Here is a 17,047-nt window from a genome sequence, read left to right as displayed (position 1 = left end):
TGTTAAGCGTTGTCTTAATATGATGGGTTCTCTAGCCACATAGTGCTTTTGGCATTTTTACCCTGTAAAAGTATACATTTTCAACTATGTTTAAAGTCCAGCCCCCCTGTGAAAAATGATTTTTTTAAAAAATGTTATAAAATTCAAAGATGATAGTAAATGCATACAAGGGTGGATCCTTAAACAACAGAATAAATAAGGAAGCAATAGTGTACTACAATATAAAACTATGTATTCATGAGTTCAGAGGACCTTTGAAAGGACTACAGTTTTGCACTCAAATAAGAGACAGTTTTTCATTCCCTTGAATTCATAAGTTCCGGTGTATCCAGATAAATAATGAACATGGAAAATGTTTGGAATATCCATCTCTCCTTCCATCCTTTTTCCCAGTCTCTCGTCTGATGCTTTGCAGTGGGCGGGGTCGAGTGAGTGAGTGACGGCTCCTGCACTGTGCCTCTGCTCTGATCCGTCTGGGACTCAGGCTTCTCGCTGGTAACTGCCTCATCTGCCGCTGCAGAGCCCCCTCCTCCCCTGCAACCCCCCCCCCTCCTCCCACTCTCATTATCTTTATCTGTATACACACCTCCACTCCCCTTTTCCATGTTTTTCCTGTTTTCTGTATGCACTGTGCATCTTGACTCACTCCCCTCCCTGCTAACGGAGGTGGGCAAGCTTCCCAGCGCTGGTGCATCTAGCAGGTGCAGCCTCTTTCTCTCCTCCCTCCCTCCCTCCCTCCCTGCCTGCCTGCCTGCCTGCCTCTCTCCCTCTCTCCCTCTCTCTATCTCTCTTCCCTCACTCTACCATTGTGCACACTCCGCTCTGTCTGTGCCTGCGTTTTTTCCCCCCTCTCATTCGTTCTCTGTCTCTTAGCGGCGGCAGCTCAGGGAGGCAGCTGTATGTGCGTCTGCATCACAATCACCACAGGTAAAGACAGCTGCATCGTCGGATGTTGCTAACCCCACAGGGGGTGAGGGAGCCTCTGCTGCTGCGGTTGCAAGTTCTCATCCCTGCGCGGGGCGCACAATTCTAATCATCTCCAAGAAAGCATCCTGGAGGAAAGGACGAGCAGAGGATCCCAGCAACCCGACCAACATATCACAGGCTGACTCGAAAGAGCAGAGGCTTTCAGGGACTGAGGAAAAAACACCACTCAGAAAGAGAGAAGACAAAATCAGTGGGATATTTTTAAACATTGCAACCTCTTGTTTGTTTTTTGCTCTTATCTCTTGCTTTCTGCTCTTTCTGTTTCAATCATATTCATCCACTCCCTCATTCTCTCTCTTTTCCTCTCTCATTTTATCCCTATGTGGCGGAATGTTCCCTGCAAATAGATGAGAAGAGGCTTTATAAGTGCTTGCTGCAGTATTAACGGACAGTATACTGAGACAGCAGGGCGCTGAGCGGACAGCTTGGGGAAATCTGATCCACAGCCGGCTGGAGAAGGAGAAGGATCACGCGTCGCAGTTGCAGATTTATCCGCCCTGTGATACCACTGTGCGACAACACCCCTCATTCTCTTCCCCCTCCTCACCCCCCTCCCTCCCTCTCTCTCTGTTCTCATCTGAAGTGTTGCTTTTTGACTGGATGTGGAAAATTAATTGGATTCTACCGCTTTATTTTTTGCCTCACTGGAATTTAGAGTACACATAAAGGAAGCAAAGTAGGTTTCAATCCAATGAGTGATATATCAGAAGTCCTCAAAAAAGGAGAGGCTGATTGAAAAGCAACGGTCGACAAGGATAGTGGATAATCCCAGGAGAGTGTTCGACAGACGCATAAACGACAGATCTCTTTTCTATCACTCTGTTTCAGTTACAAAAGAAACGGATTTTGGGAGCTGAGGGACGCTGACTCGGCTAAAGCTGTTGGGGCTGCATCGGGAAACATTTTTTAAAATTTTTTTTTGGTCCTGCACAGGGTGGGGAAGCAACAAGACCCACCCAGCAAGTTTCACTCCCAAAAAGACAATACCATCCCACCGTGGATTGTACATGGAAGGGACATACATGCATGTTAAGTAGAAATAGCTGTGGATTTTTGCTGCAGTGGCATCCGAACACTGATGCCACAAATTTCTCACATGCACAGATGTAAAGCCGTTCCTTCCCAACCATCTCTCCCTTCCGTCTCTCTCTTTGTCCCTCTTTCTCCCCGTTAGAGGCATCACTACTTCTTCCTCTCCTCTGGCTTTCCCTGCTGTGAACGTTCTTGAAGTTCACTGTTGCTTCAGCTGGACATCAAGAGTTGGGCAGGACTAAACGCGGACTAATCGGGTGATTATCCGTCTATGCCAGCTCTCCCATTTCTCACTGGGTGTCGCTGAGTGTGTGTGTGTGCTTGTGTGTTTGTGATTGCGTGTCTGCATGTATCTCCTGCACCCCTCCCCTCCTCTCAATCCTTGGATTACATATTTGTGTACGTGTTGAGCGTGTAATTTTGTAAGGTCCATTTATCCACCTACCCCTTTGTCTCTTCTCAATGTCCGGCATTGTCGGGAACCTTTTTGCCATGTGGTACCGATGCCTATCACAAGGTTAACCCTCAATGAGCCATAAAGGACGGCAGGGAAGGATGAGTGAGTGTTCTGGTGCATCCGTATCCGGGGCAGTGATCCTGGAGGAACCTGAGGGTCCAGGGGCTTCAGGAGGTCGTGGCGAAGGCCAGGCCCAGGATCAGGGTCCCCTTCGCTGTGCACTTTGGCCTCGACAGCAGACATGGCTGTGTGTGGTCCCCTTACTTATCGGTTTCATTGGCCTTGGATTGAGCCTGATGCTGCTGAAATGGATTGTCGTCGGTACAGTGCGGGATTATGTGCCAACAGACCTGGTGGATGCTAATCGAATAGGCCAGGATCCTATCTTCCTCTCCAAGCCAAGTGGGATCCCCAAAAGTCCTGATACTACCACCACCACAACTACTCCTACAGTTGATGGCGGGAACCCCACGCCTAGAACTGTAACTGTGACGAAAGGTAGAACTCGATCCACAGCTACCACCACTACTATAAACCCTAGAGGAGGTGGAGCCTCAGGTAGCCAAGTAACCCCTCGGAATCCTGTAAATCATAACGGACGTGGACCTTCGGGTTTTACTACATCCACTGCACCACCACGGACGACCTTCATAATTGGAGCGGCAACATCTAGCCCTTCTCCGTCCAATCCAACTGTACTCCATGACTCTACACAGATGTGGACCCCGGAGCATACTACAACTGAGACGGTCTCCACCACGCTCACCACGCGTACGCACAGCTACCGCAAAACACGTGAGTCACTTTTTGTTTTATGGCTTGGAAAATCAATGGACAACAAAGTACAACATTGTTGGCCTTTGAAAACTTTGAGGTCATTTGTCCTGTGAGGGCTTGGTTGAACAGATTAATGGGCAAACTCTTGAATGACATTCCACAGGTGTGTTGCCTTTTCATTCGCTGAAGTATGTCAAATATTTGTCAATTGGTTGGTTCTTTATCATTAAGACTGACACTTTGAGTTGTTTCTGACAATGCTGAGATATTGCACTTTCTTCCAGACCATTTGGTTTAGAATTGACATGTACCACCATCCTGTTTTGGAAATTGTATATTTGACACTCCTGTAGGCTTTGAATTGGAGAAGTGTGATCAATGGCATTGATTGGTACAGCAAGGCCATCTGAACTATTGCAAAGGGTCGATAATCAGTCTTTATGTGGATGGTTAAACTCTTTCCTTGCTGCATCATGTGCTGGAGCCGTAGTAAGCAGGGCTCTCTTTTCAGCAATGTAGAATGAGTCTAAAATGGTGGTGCATGCACTCAGTTACAGCTTTGGTCTTGAAAGAAAATGTTTGTATGGAATTTGATGATTTTGTTGAGTACGGTGATGTTAGCATCACATAAAGTGGATAAGGAATGTCATACATCTGTCTTATCTTGTCAGTTAGTTGGTTCAGCCGGCTGTAACGAGCTCCTATGGCCCAATAAGGTTTATGATCAACATCAAAATAGTTACATGTTGTGATGTTATTTTTTTTTAAAAAGGTAATCACATGTTTAAGTGTGATTATTAAAGTCATGTTATTTCTGTAATGTTGGAGAGTAAGATCAACTAAGAACAATAACTTAGCCTGAGGGAAGAGTGTTGAAATGCCTCGCTGCTTCATCATGCATTTATAAATCAAGTGAATTTGAGGGCTGTTTCCAGTGGATGTGGGCTGCAGTGATACATTGTACCCAAACCAAAACTCACTTTTGGCTCAAGTCAAGGTTAGACTGGAGTGATAAAGTGAATTGTGTGAAGATTCCTTGGTGCAAATGCTGCTGCACATTGTTCTTAATGTTTTTATTATGTCAAGTCATTTTAATAGATGGCTTGTCACAGGTGCATGCATGCACTCATATGTACACTAAGTGGTGTTGTTTACTTACTTCAACCTCCAAGCGACAAAGTTGCCATGCAGAGGTGCTGATTAATTACTGTAAGCCCTCTTGATGATGAAGCTGTGGCACCAAAATGCAAACTGAGACCCAGATAAACTGATCATTTGTTGCATCTGGAATAATTTAAAAGAAATGCTTTGTAATCTATTTGTTAATGGATGCTGATTCTTCTATTTACCATTTGCTACCGTCTCTGTCCTTGACTCAAGCCATGCCATGCACACATGCTATTGATTGGTGCTACAGGGGATTTTCATGCAGCGATCAATGACAGACACACAGACACAGACACAGACACACACACACACACACACGTACATATAGACACAGCTTTCTCCATGATAAATCTCTCTGCTCTCAAAATGGTGTCACATTATGTGCTGGACTTCCTTCTGCCTGTGGTGTTCATGTCTCTGATACTGGCTCGGGCCGACAGACAGTCTCACAGTGACGGGAGTGGTTTATATTTTTAACAGTCTGGCCTCATGTCTCCAGTGGGAAAAAGTTTGACAAGTCAGTAGTGCAGCTGATGAAATTCAGGTGACACAAACATCATATACTGTCTCCTGCAGGTTAATTTACCATTACAATTACATTCATATTGCCATGATATTATAGTACTTAATGTCAAGGTCTAGACCCATTAGATATGATATATGAAAATTGTTGAGTGCAATGAATTAATTTGCACTGACCTAAATGATCCTGTAATGGTATTTGAGGTTGAACACTGTTGCTATTCTCTCATTATTTAGTCTGTTGTGATGTGTGATTTACATGGTGGCCACCATTTATTAAATTATTGATAATTACATGATGGTAGCCATCTATAAAATAATTGATAAATAAAATCACCCCATTCCAGCTGCTGTGGCTTCTGTCTGTTGGACTGAAAAGGTACGGCTGCTCCTTTTGTGTCCATGATAATGAGAACGTCCCCAGATTACACCAGACACCAGGGACTGTTCCCTCTGATAATTAGAAACACGGGGGGGAAAAAATGTGTATCTTTTCATTACCAGCAGAAAAAATAGGGGCCATTCATCACCATCCGTTCATTTATTAATTAACCATTAAAAGAAAAAGAATGCCATTTCTCCGGCAAGTGCTCATGAAAACCATTAAGCCTCGCTGATAGATATCCCAGGGAAAATGTCACTCCTTCTCCTGCTCGCCTGAGAAAGTTCTGCCGCTACAGAATAGCCGACTCGTTCGATAATCCTAAACACCCTTCACCCTCCCATCCCCTCCATTCTACCACCCACACGCTGCTTTGATTTGAAAATGCCATCATTTTCACATTAACTATCCATTATGTGTGAATGTGTTATGCGGTATTACTGAATTGCCTGTGTTGGCTTGTGCTCAGAAACGGAGAGAATTTTATTAATTTAAGTATAGCAGGCCATCTGTTTGCTCATATTGATGCTGCTCCTGTCTTTGTGGGTCACAAAATTAAGATGGACATAGATTATATCCCACACTGGGCCATGGTGCTCTCTCAAAGGTTTGCTTTGGCTGATAGAGTTGCAAAGTGGCAGGAACTTCCAGCAGTGTTTAGTTTTCTTTGAATAATATCCTAAATGCTCTTCAACAGAGAAACATAGGTGAGTCCTGGATAATTTAACAATGTTATAGGGTTATGTTACGGCTATTAGCTTTAATGACTTCAACTTCCTAAAAATCCTAAAATCCTATTAGGTATAGCGAATGGCTTTAAATACTACAATACCCATAAGCCTTTAGCTGCTTTTGCATATGGAGAAGAAGTCAGTCAAAGGTGCAAATCATACCTGTAGACTGCTCAAATGTATTATCTGGTTCCCTCAAAGCTCAGTCATTAGCACCATATAGAACATCATTTTAAACTTGTTGATTGGATCTTTCATGCCTAAATGCTCATTGAGAGTCATAGTATACATCTCTACTTGTAAAGACTTGCACCTTGGACTTTTTTTTTCAAGGGCGCTGATATTTTCCAACATATTTTTTTCATCTTTGATCCATGATTCAACTGGTACAACCGGTTTCTTGCCAATTCAACCTTTGGAAGTACTTTCAAGTCAATGAATGGCGCTTTAACTTGTAGAACCTTGAATTCTGGATCCTGGTTCAGTGTTGCTTTGGTGGTATTTGGTGATATTCTATTTCATCAGTCAAAAGCCCAGATTTGACAACAAGGAGGATATGATAGTTAAGGCGTTTTATTTCCAGCAAAATGTCACTTTGAAAGCATGATTGACATGTCTAAATCTGTTGGACTTCACAAAATCTTAAGCTGTCCCTATGCTACAAGCTGCAGAATGAGGCACAGACCTGAGAGAGATGATACCGTTACAGAAACCAGGAGCCAAGTGACCTCTGAACTGCAGGGCAAAATGTCAGGTGTTGCCTCAGCGATTATGTCACTTGGATTAAGCGAACTGGAAATCGTATCCATGCCCTTATTCGTCACCCCTCTTAAGATTACAAGTTATGATCGGTAATGCTTCTTGCTTCATAGAAAGTGAAACGGAATTAGAAATAGAAAAAGAGGACTGGGAATATTTCTGTCAGTGTAGTTATATTTTCAACTGGCTTGTTTTTAAATTGCTGCATCACCTATTTTTATTTTGTGCTGTGAGGTAACTTTTGAACGTTGAGTGAGTTAAACAAAAATGGCTCCCCTGCCCTGTTCATGTTGTTTTTGTGCATACACAGTATATCTAGTTTTATTTTTGTTGTTGTTTTCTTTAAAAGAGACATTGCACATTTAGAAACATTGTTTTAAATGTGTCACATTCAGCAAAGAATCTGTTTTTTTATTATTTGTAATCCCATGGCAGATGTTTTATAGTCACCCTCAATAAAATCTAAAATTAAAACAGATTGAAAAACAATGTATCGAGAAAAAACAAAAATAGGATTATTCATGTTGGTAAAAATAAGACTAGATGACTCAATGTAGTCATGAGAAAGACCCCAGACAGGTTTGTTTAATGATGAGAAGGCATTGGGTATGTATTTCTTGTATGTTATGTCCTTAATAATATAGGAAGAAAAAGAAAAAAAAGAAAAAAGAATGATACAGTCAGTAGATCCTGTTTTTTTTTTTACTGTACATTATTACATGATTGTCAGGTCCAAGCCCCAGAAGATCTTCTGGTGCAGTCTGAGGTCTCCATGTTGAGCCACTTGATGAAACTAGGTTTCAGCCAGACAGTGGCCCTGAAACCTAAATCCAGATTAACAGCCCATCTCCATGGCTGTGGAAGCTGCAGAATTACATCAGCCCACCTATCAGTCACACTCGCTCTTCTCGGGCTTACAGGCACCCTGACTGGTGACGGATTGTTTTGATAGATACTCTGTGGCAGGATGTTTTTCATTAAATGATGCTAAAGTGACATGTTTAAAAGAGCATGTTCTCTTAGTTGTGTTTCAGGATCCCTCAAGGGTACTTTGACAAGGCCTGAGGACATGGTTTATGCTTATATTAGCAACACTGACATGACAATCGCACGCAATAAAGCGGTGCTTATTGCTGCTTTCTGTGACAAGAGTATAGTACCGGGAGGTCATGCATGTCGAGTGATGCACTTTCACCAAACTTTGCTGTGGATTACTTGGAAAATGAAACGTAAATGATCATACTGAACTGAACATCAGAAAATCTACAATATATAGATTCCTGCTATTGAGGTTGTACATTGATCATACAAATTTAGATGTGTGCAATAAAAATAAAGAGTAAAAGACTTAAGTTTGGTTCATATTGTGTAATCAATCATAATCAGCCCTTAAATTGCTTGATCCAACAGATATGGGGTGTTGGAGACAAAAATAAGCATCTGACATGACAAAAAAAATAAGTACTTGGCATGACAGTTTGTCATTTTATCCAGTGTAGTGTGTCACAGTGGAAATGGAACAATTGGATGTGACAACTCTACATCTACTACACCTCATGAGGCCCCGTTGGAAATACTAGATAATGTATTGTATTGCAAGATTGACAACATATGTCATAATCTGTGAGGTTTCGGATGGCATTATGTGAACATTCCTGATCCCAAAAGTTTGTCCTTTATGCTCCTTTAGTCCCTCCAGTCTGACCACCTTCAGGCAGGACCTCAGTCACAGTCATGCACATCCTGAGACAGAAAGCTATGATTGGTTGGGGTTGTAACTGTCTCTGAGCAGGACTACAATCACCTAATCTAACATAGTGACTATCTTGAAGGACATAAATGTCATCTAAACTTGTTCTTAGGATAGATTCAACTACACTGAATGTATTTCCACAAAGAAAGCCTAAGCATAGATATAAATTATTATAATTTAACCCCATTAATTATCAGTTGATTATCATTGTTGTCGTCTCTACATGTCATTGTCACTGTCATTGTAGTTCATGTACTGAAGAGTAAATGTCCCCATATTAACCAAAATTTAACTTTCATCACTACTGGGCAACATCGAGAGCATCAGCGTACATGTTTGTGTTGCCCTAAGCATCTCATGGGCAGAGATTTTAGGTTTTAAACCAGATTGTAGAGTTCACAGTCTTTACACTTGGATTAGTTCTCTGTGAGCTGCTTAGTAACAAGTTCCCTATGAGCCCCAGACTTAGCCGTCTTACCACAGGTTGTTATGTGGAGTGTCTCATGAAGTTCTTTCTCAGTTCCCAGTGTAAAAATCTTCGCCTGGAGCATGGTGACTTCTTGTAAATTTTTCCAACATCTTGGCATAATGAGTCCATTGTGGATTTCGATGGATTCAAGACACTGGGACCGTAAGGCGACATAGAAATTCACAGCAACAACAGATTATTAATGCAAGTACATGCTAGCAGCACCTTGATTCTCTGTCTCTAAGAGTCAAGCCAGAAATCTTGGCGTTATCCTGGACTCAGATTTAAATTTCAATACCCACATCAAATCAGTAACTTTGTCAGCTTAATAGCATCTAAAAATATTGCAAGAGTCAGAGGAATAATGTCCAAGCAAGAACTAGTAAGGCTTACCCATGCCTTTATTTCCAGTAGATTGGATTACTGCAATGGTTCTATTCACAGGGCTTTCAAAAAAAGCTCTTCGGCAACTCCAATTTATTTAGAACCCTGATGAAAACCAGGATTTAAGACCACATTACACCAGTGCTGAAATCCTTACATCGGCTACCAGTCACTGAGAGAATTGATATCAAAATTTTGCTGCTTGTCTACAAATCACTGTGTGACTCTGGGCCCAAATACATCTCTGACATGCTTGTGCCACATGAACCTTCTTCTATTGGTTGTCTCAAGAGTTAGAACAAAACACAGTGAGGCAGTGTTTTGTTATCATTCAACACGGACCTGAAACAACCTCCCAGATGATATGAGACAAGCCTTGAGTCTGATCACTTTCCTATCTCAGACCGCCTACTTTACCTTGTAATGGCTAAAAACTTTTCAAAGTAGCTTTTAAATAGCCTTCATTTTAGTTGCTTCTGTTCAGGATCCCAACAGAGCTGACATGGACAAGTATGTATTTTCATTTTCATTTTCTGTTTACTTATGCATGAGTGAAGACTATATGCTGGGACAGAGCTTTACCCTGTATGATTCTCATCCATCCGTCTGTGGATGATGAGGTTTTTGACTCAGAGAATAATCTATGATTCTCGTATGTCCTCGGCAGTGAGATCAGATCAGATCAAGAGTAGACTCAGGAACTCGGGGGATAAGAAAACTCGAGAAAAACATATGGGCTCACTCACAATGTGCATCTAAATGTGAGAGTATTAGTTGTGTGCACTAGTCAAGTATTTTATCTTTTGTATCTCTTGTTGCACTTTTTAATTGTAGATCTTTTACCTTTACTGTATTTTTATTACTCTGTAAAGCACTTTGGATTGCCCCATTGTATGAAATATGCTACACAAAATAAGCTACCTTGCCTTGCCTTGCCTATAGGGTTTTCTATGTGCTGAACACATGCTCACACATACACACTCTTGTGTCCACACCAGCATAAATTTAATGTATATGTCTATATGCATTTAGTGTGTGTTACACAGCTGTGACCTCTGTGTGAATGAGGTCTGAATTCAGCACCATACTTGAAGCCTGATTGCTTCTTTCCAGCTGAAATAGGTTTTGAGGACAGGACATACAATACACATAAGAAATGACTGAAACACTCAATATCTGCAGTATAAATATTGTGTTGTGCTCTGTAAAAACGTGCCATATTTTCTCAAGATACATCTGGGTTTGTATCACTCATCTGTATCTGTGAAATGACTGCTCACAACCTGGTCCTATAAAAATTTGTTATTATTTAATTCCTATTAAGGCAGGGTCATGAAAGAATGTGTGCCTGTTGATCTGAATCACTCAAAATGTCCACCTTATCTTACCTTTAGTCTTACATTTAGCCTTTAAATCTCTAAAATTTAACTTAAAAATGAATAAAAATCTGCCAACAGTGAAATCATCTAGATTTTTCCCAATAGAGTTTCACTTTTTTGGTTCAAAGCAAGAGGAAAAAGGCTTCAAGTGATTTGCCTTTGTAATCAGCTGGTGGACAACTTCCAAGGGACTGTGGACCTAAAAGTCAGTTTGCATTATTGATTTTATAAATAGCTACTTTTGTTTGGGTTTTGCACTACTAACATACTGTATGTCTTGAGGTTCTGTCTTGGGTGACAACTTTATGTTAAAATCTAGCTTTAACTAATCTTTTAGATTATACTTTGCTCACATGGTGCATCTTCCTAAATAGTAGTGTTTGCTCAAATTACATTAGGGCTCAAATGAGAATTGAGAAAGTCTTATTGTGAGTCCTTGTCTTACAGTTTCCAACTGCTTCTAAAAAGTCATGAGGCAGAATTTTAGGGTTCTTGGGTTAGTTTGAAGCTGACTTGACATGTAACACATACCAATCATGTGGACTTTGTTATCAAAATGCTTGGGAGCCTAGCATGTTTTTTGCTATTTATCTTACCCATAAATGGTCATGCTTTCTCCATTTTACAGTTAATTTCATGCTGAGATAACTTCTAACCAAACCCCTGAGTCGTATGTGAGAGATCAAGGCTTTAGTGAATTTACAATACACTCAAGTTAGTGTATCTCTGAAGCAGCATGCCTGACCACTAACCAAACGCATCAAAAACCTGTCATGCCGTCCCGATTAGAGTTTTAATTTGCTGCAGATGCCGTGCGAGTAAAGCTTAACGTCACTTTGTTTAATTCTGATGAAATGTCTTGCAGGGAGGAAGAGTGATGAAATATTCATGGTGAGAAAGAGAAACATGTTCAATATGTAGAGGAAAGTGTAAATAATTAAAGATGGCCCTTTGATGAATTATCCCAAGCTGGGCAATTCCCTATACATGCATACTTTGTCAGACAATGAAGGTGTTCAGGGTGCCTTCATTCCCTATGCTGGGTAAGATTGTTTTTTGCTGGAGATGAAAAGAAAGTTGAAAGGTGTTATTTTTTGAGATTTTTTTTTTTTTTTTTAGAAAATTGCTCCATGACTGCCAAGGTTGAAATCCTCCATCTGCCTCTCTTCTCTCACCTTCTCTCTCCTGTTCTCCCTCCCCCTCACGGGCGCATCTAACAGTCGGGTCCAGATGATGATGAAGTACAAAGTGGTTAAATGCTGCCGCTAACTTCAGAGGAGCTTTTAATAATGAATTCAGGTTTAAACTGCCTTGATTAGATGAGGCTTGCTCTATTTTATTGGAGCCAGTGGCGGGGAAGGTAGCGGCTGACGAGATGTAAGGGAAGTTAATTCTTTTTCTGGGATTCACCTGCCCTGCGCCAGCTCTCCAGAGGAGGCTGCCACCTGCTAGCTAACTGCTCCAATGTCCTCATTCTCTGCGTGTTTGCATCTGGCTGCTGATAGGAGACACAGACGCCAATATAAAAAGCCTAGACTTTTTTTGTATTTATTAGCAGGATTTGAGCGGGATTTTGTTGTCCCATCCTGACATAAACTCTGTCCTAACCCTTTGTAAGATCAATTTCTTTACTTTGGTAGCATTTAACATCATCAACACATGTTCATTCATCACATTCAATTTACTGAATGTTGTCTTGAAAGTCAGGTTAAAACCCCTTTATTATTGTAATTGGGCCAATAATTGTCAGTCAGCAGCAACTACATTTACATTTTTCTTTTACATTTTTTATTTGACAGACGCTTTTCTCCAAAGTGCCACACAAATGAGGTATAATCCATCCAACGGTAGGAGGTCAAGGTTGGAGGTCCATGAATTAACACATAAGTGCATTGTAAATGGCATGCATGGAGAGAGAGACAGAGAGAGAGAGAGAGCATATTAGTGGAGTAAGTACACTTGGAAGAGGTAGGTCCTTGATTTTTGAAGACAGAGAGGGATTCTGCTGACAGAATTAAATGTATTTACTCAGAAAGATTTCATAAAACATGATCCTGTTTTGTTTTTGTTTCCAAATCCTATGCAATGCATCAGCGAGCATATGAGCACTGTATATTGATTTGTGTGAGTTATTAAATAAGAGAGGTTTCCAAAGAGGCAATAATTTACACATCTTCTCTCACAGCCCACCTTGGCACTCTTATTAAATCTGTCAGCTGGCCTACAGCTGCAAACCATTTAACACTAGTAAGCAAATAAATATCAGACTGTTCTGAGTTCAACCATAGCTAACAGCAAGTGTTGCAGCCTGCTACTCTGTAGTTACTTCAGAGGAAGAATGTGGGCTGTGAAAAGTGGGAGCAAGAAACTCCAGCTACCCAGCTGACCTGTGGATGCACCAGAAAAATAAAATCATTGTTAATTGTTCAAATTCTAAAAATGACTGGTATTTTAGCCAGTCATTTTTCTAACAGGCAACTTCTTGCTGTAATGTAGATAATGACTGTCCTCTCTCTGTAGAAATTCCAGAAGTAGCATCACTTTGTTATAAAAAGTCTGAAAAACGCAGCCCTCTCATTCATTTGAATGGGAGCAGTGCATTGAAGCAGCAGGGATACCAATGCAGAGGGTTGGTCCAGTTGGTCCAGCAAATAGTTGAACCTGGTTCAACTTTTGCTGCAATGCAACGCAACATTATCCAGCAAGGTGCTACATTGGCCAATCACATACATGCAAACACACATTTCATTTTATATGCTGTGTTTCTGCTGTTTATCTCATGATTGCCGTGATGAAAGACAAAACAGTCGCTGCTGTGATAACTTTCCAGACTTGTAAAATCCTGTCTGTGAGTATTACAAACCGCTGTGTGGCACTTGATAAGCTTTTAAATGCATTAATCTGTAGCTCCAACTGGATTTCCTGGATTGTATTTCATTGTTTCACCAATACCATGTAATTGCCTTCCATCTCCTTTGAGATTCTCCTTTGCTGGTTCCTTAAAACCATGACCACAGTCTTCCCCTAATTATAAACAAATAGGTTTAGTCCTCTAACATTACCATCATAAAACACTCATCAGAGTTGTTTTTGAAAGAGTCATATGGCGTGTTTTGGAAGGCAGCGGCCTATTTTGTTGGATTTATTGGGATGCAGGCCAGACTAACCATCCCAACCCAGTGACTCTATTATTGTAGGTACCCTTATAGAACCAGCTCTGTGCCAGAATGCACACATCCTACTGTGCATGTATGTCTTCTCAAAAATTGACAAAACACTCAAAAAAGACAATGAAAAAACATTAAATAGTCCATTAATTAAAATATGTCAGTGCATCATTTTTAAATAGTGAATTTTTCATTCTCTACAATATGTGTCACAGTTTGTGGCTCATTTACCTCCCTTGTTTAATCATTAATTTTTGGTAAACAATGCAAAATATGTCAACCGACATATTTAAACAGAAACTTTAGGGCATATGAGCCTAGTGACACAGTTTGATCTCTCCTAATGTCAAGCTCCAAGCATAAAATATTCTCCAGTGATGCATTGGTCTGGAGAAAAGCCTCTTCCCCTACCTTCTGCTCATTATGCTGCTGGCACCTGGCAGTAAACCATGCTATTAGCAAAGATAAAATGCTTAGACAGTGATTATTTAACCTCAGTGTACACAGAGCTAGCAGGGAGTCTGATAATTCAGGCCTAAACCAGTTCTAGTCCGATATGATGTCTCCCATCGGTCGAGCAGTATGATGGAATTTTTTCTACCATCTCTCTTTCTCTCTTTCGCTGCCTGTCTCTCAAGGTCAGCTTGTCTGATTCATTTTACCAGTACCCCTGCTGCTGATGACTGGACTGGACTAAGTAAAAAGTAAAATTTTATTTATATAGCCCCTTTCAAAACCTGTTACAAAGTGCTTTACAAAGGATAAAAGGTTAAAAGAACAAAAGATGAGATGAACATTACAACAGAAGATATAGCAAAAATAAAAAAAAAAGCAGATAAAGGCGTCACAAATCAAAAATAGTGTACATGATGACTCAAGCACAAAAACACTTAGAAAAAAGATCGATCTTCAGTTGTAACTTAAAACACCCGAGAGAGTTTGCTGACTTGACTCCCAGTCTGGGACCCAGGACAGCAAACACACAGTCCCCCGGTGTCTTAACTATTGAATGAGGTGCAACTAGCAGGCCTTGCTCAGAGGACCTGAGGGGCTTAGCAGAGGTATTAGTAGTTCACTAATATACTCAGGAGCAAGACCATTCAAAGCCTTATAGATGAGGAGGAGGATCTTGAATTGAATCTTAAATTTAATCTGAAGCCAGTGTAGTGACATCAGAACCACGGTGATGTGAGAGTGAAATGAGGTCTTAGTGAATAATCTTGCTGCAGAGTTTTGGACCTACTGTAACCGGGTAACAGTGTCTTAGCTCAGGCAGGAATAAAGAGCATTACAGTAGTCTAAGCAGGAGGACTAAAGAGCATGGATAACCATTTCCAACTGCTGGAAAGATAACAGTGGGTGTATTTTTGCAATATTCCTCAGGTGAAAGTAGCAGGACTCAATTACTGACTTAACATTTTTATCAAATTTCAGCTGGTAGTTAAAAATGACACCAAGGTTTTTGGAAAAAGATTTGTAGCCAATGAATTGAGGTGTTGGAGGATGTTATTAGAGAACTGATCTGGGGCGAAAACAGAATTTCAGTTGTACTGTTTAATTGAAGAAAATTTTGAGACATCCAGTTACTAATCTCGGCCAGACACTTGTGCAGAGTAGTTAAATTTGAGTGGCTACTGGCCCTAAAGGATAAGTAGAGTTGTACATCATTAGCATAGCAATGATAAAACACACAACCAAACTGATGGATCAAGTGCCTTCAGGGGAGCATATAATTAAAATAAAATGGTTCCAAGAGTTGACCCCTGAGGCACCCCACAAGACAGAGTACAGGCGGATGCTTTTTCATAAGCTGATACAAAAAACCTAGATAAATAATAATAAAAACCAGTTTAGTGCTACACCAGATATCCCAACCCATTTTTTAAAGGTTGTATACAAGGGAACTCTCTAAAGGTTGTCCTCTTTTGCAACATTTGCATTTTTATCAATTCAAAAAAATGAATAAAGTGGAATAAGCACCCCCTGTTTAGTGACTGTAGTGGTTGCCTTTGAACCTGTTCAGTCAGAATTCAAGTGATCTCATGCAGTGATGAAATGTTTCTCAAGTTTACTCAAGTACTTTACATAAGAACAATTTTGAGGTGCTCTATGTATATCAATAAGATGCTACTTTAAATTTTTATTTCACCAGATTTATGGGGGGAAATATAGCACATTTTACTATTGTAAACTTCTCTCACAGCTGGTTTGCAGATTAAGATTCTACATCCATTAAGACAGTTTATACATGTTTTTTTTTTTTTTTTAACTAAACTACCAATTGCATATAATAACATTACATTTAGTATCACTCTAACCAGTTACAGTATTGAAAGGTTGTTAATGCATTACTAATGATAACCCTATAATATGAAGGGACCACTTTGTGCAACGGGTACTTTTATTTTTTGATACTGAAAGTACAGTACTTAAATTATAATTCTTGTTATTTCCATCCTGCTTAATTCAACAACACCTGTGGTCACTGTTAGGAATGGCGAGTGCATTACAGATACTAGAGTTCTGTTCAAAATGACATGTTTGTTGACCACTGGGGGCACACACGAACACATGCTGTGGGCTGAGAGGATTAATTGTGTCACATTGTTTGAAAAAAAAAAAAAGAAGAGCTTCAACAATGACTTTAGATGAAATGCACACACGCACTGGCTTTTATCTTCATCCTCATCATATCCAGTAAGTGCTGATTACAGAATGCAATAATGGTGGACATAAACTGTATAAAATGGGGTGTGATATATTGGAAATCATCTGCCACCGACCCTGCAGGTGTTTTAACACTACTGTTTGTGTAAATGATCTTTCAGAAATGAGGGCCTGACAAAAGAGCGCCTCAAGCTAATCTAATAAATCTGGTTTCCTGGCCATTAATTCTGACATCAGCACCAACAAGAGATCCTCCCTCTCGGTTAGTTATAGATAACGATTCTTTGTATGTGGGTGTATCAGCGTCTGGTGACACATTTTTCACGCACATTATAGGAGCCACCTCAGCCATCCTCTTCCATGTACGAGTTATTGATCCCAGTGTGATTGTATCCTGGTCTTTCGCCACTCAGC

General features: G+C 40.5%; 1 protein-coding gene across 2 annotated transcripts in view; it reads left to right on the top strand.

The window, feature by feature from the left end:
- The first annotated feature begins 832 nt into the window (after positions 1 to 832).
- Positions 833 to 17,047, top strand: part of LOC122996934 (pro-neuregulin-3, membrane-bound isoform) — a 385,190-nt gene continuing 368,975 nt past the window's right edge. For both annotated transcript variants that reach the window (XM_044372740.1, XM_044372739.1), the window contains exon 1: positions 833 to 3,271. In XM_044372740.1, the coding sequence (XP_044228675.1) occupies positions 2,548 to 3,271 (724 nt within the window). In that variant the 5' untranslated portion in view covers positions 833 to 2,547. The remainder of the gene's footprint in view (positions 3,272 to 17,047) is intronic.

The sequence above is a fragment of the Thunnus albacares genome, chromosome 14, assembly GCF_914725855.1.
Source record: "Thunnus albacares chromosome 14, fThuAlb1.1, whole genome shotgun sequence".
NCBI classification, from domain to species: Eukaryota; Metazoa; Chordata; class Actinopteri; order Scombriformes; family Scombridae; genus Thunnus; species Thunnus albacares.
The sequence above is the reverse complement of the archived record's forward strand: the minus strand, read 5'-3'. Positions and strand labels throughout refer to the sequence as shown.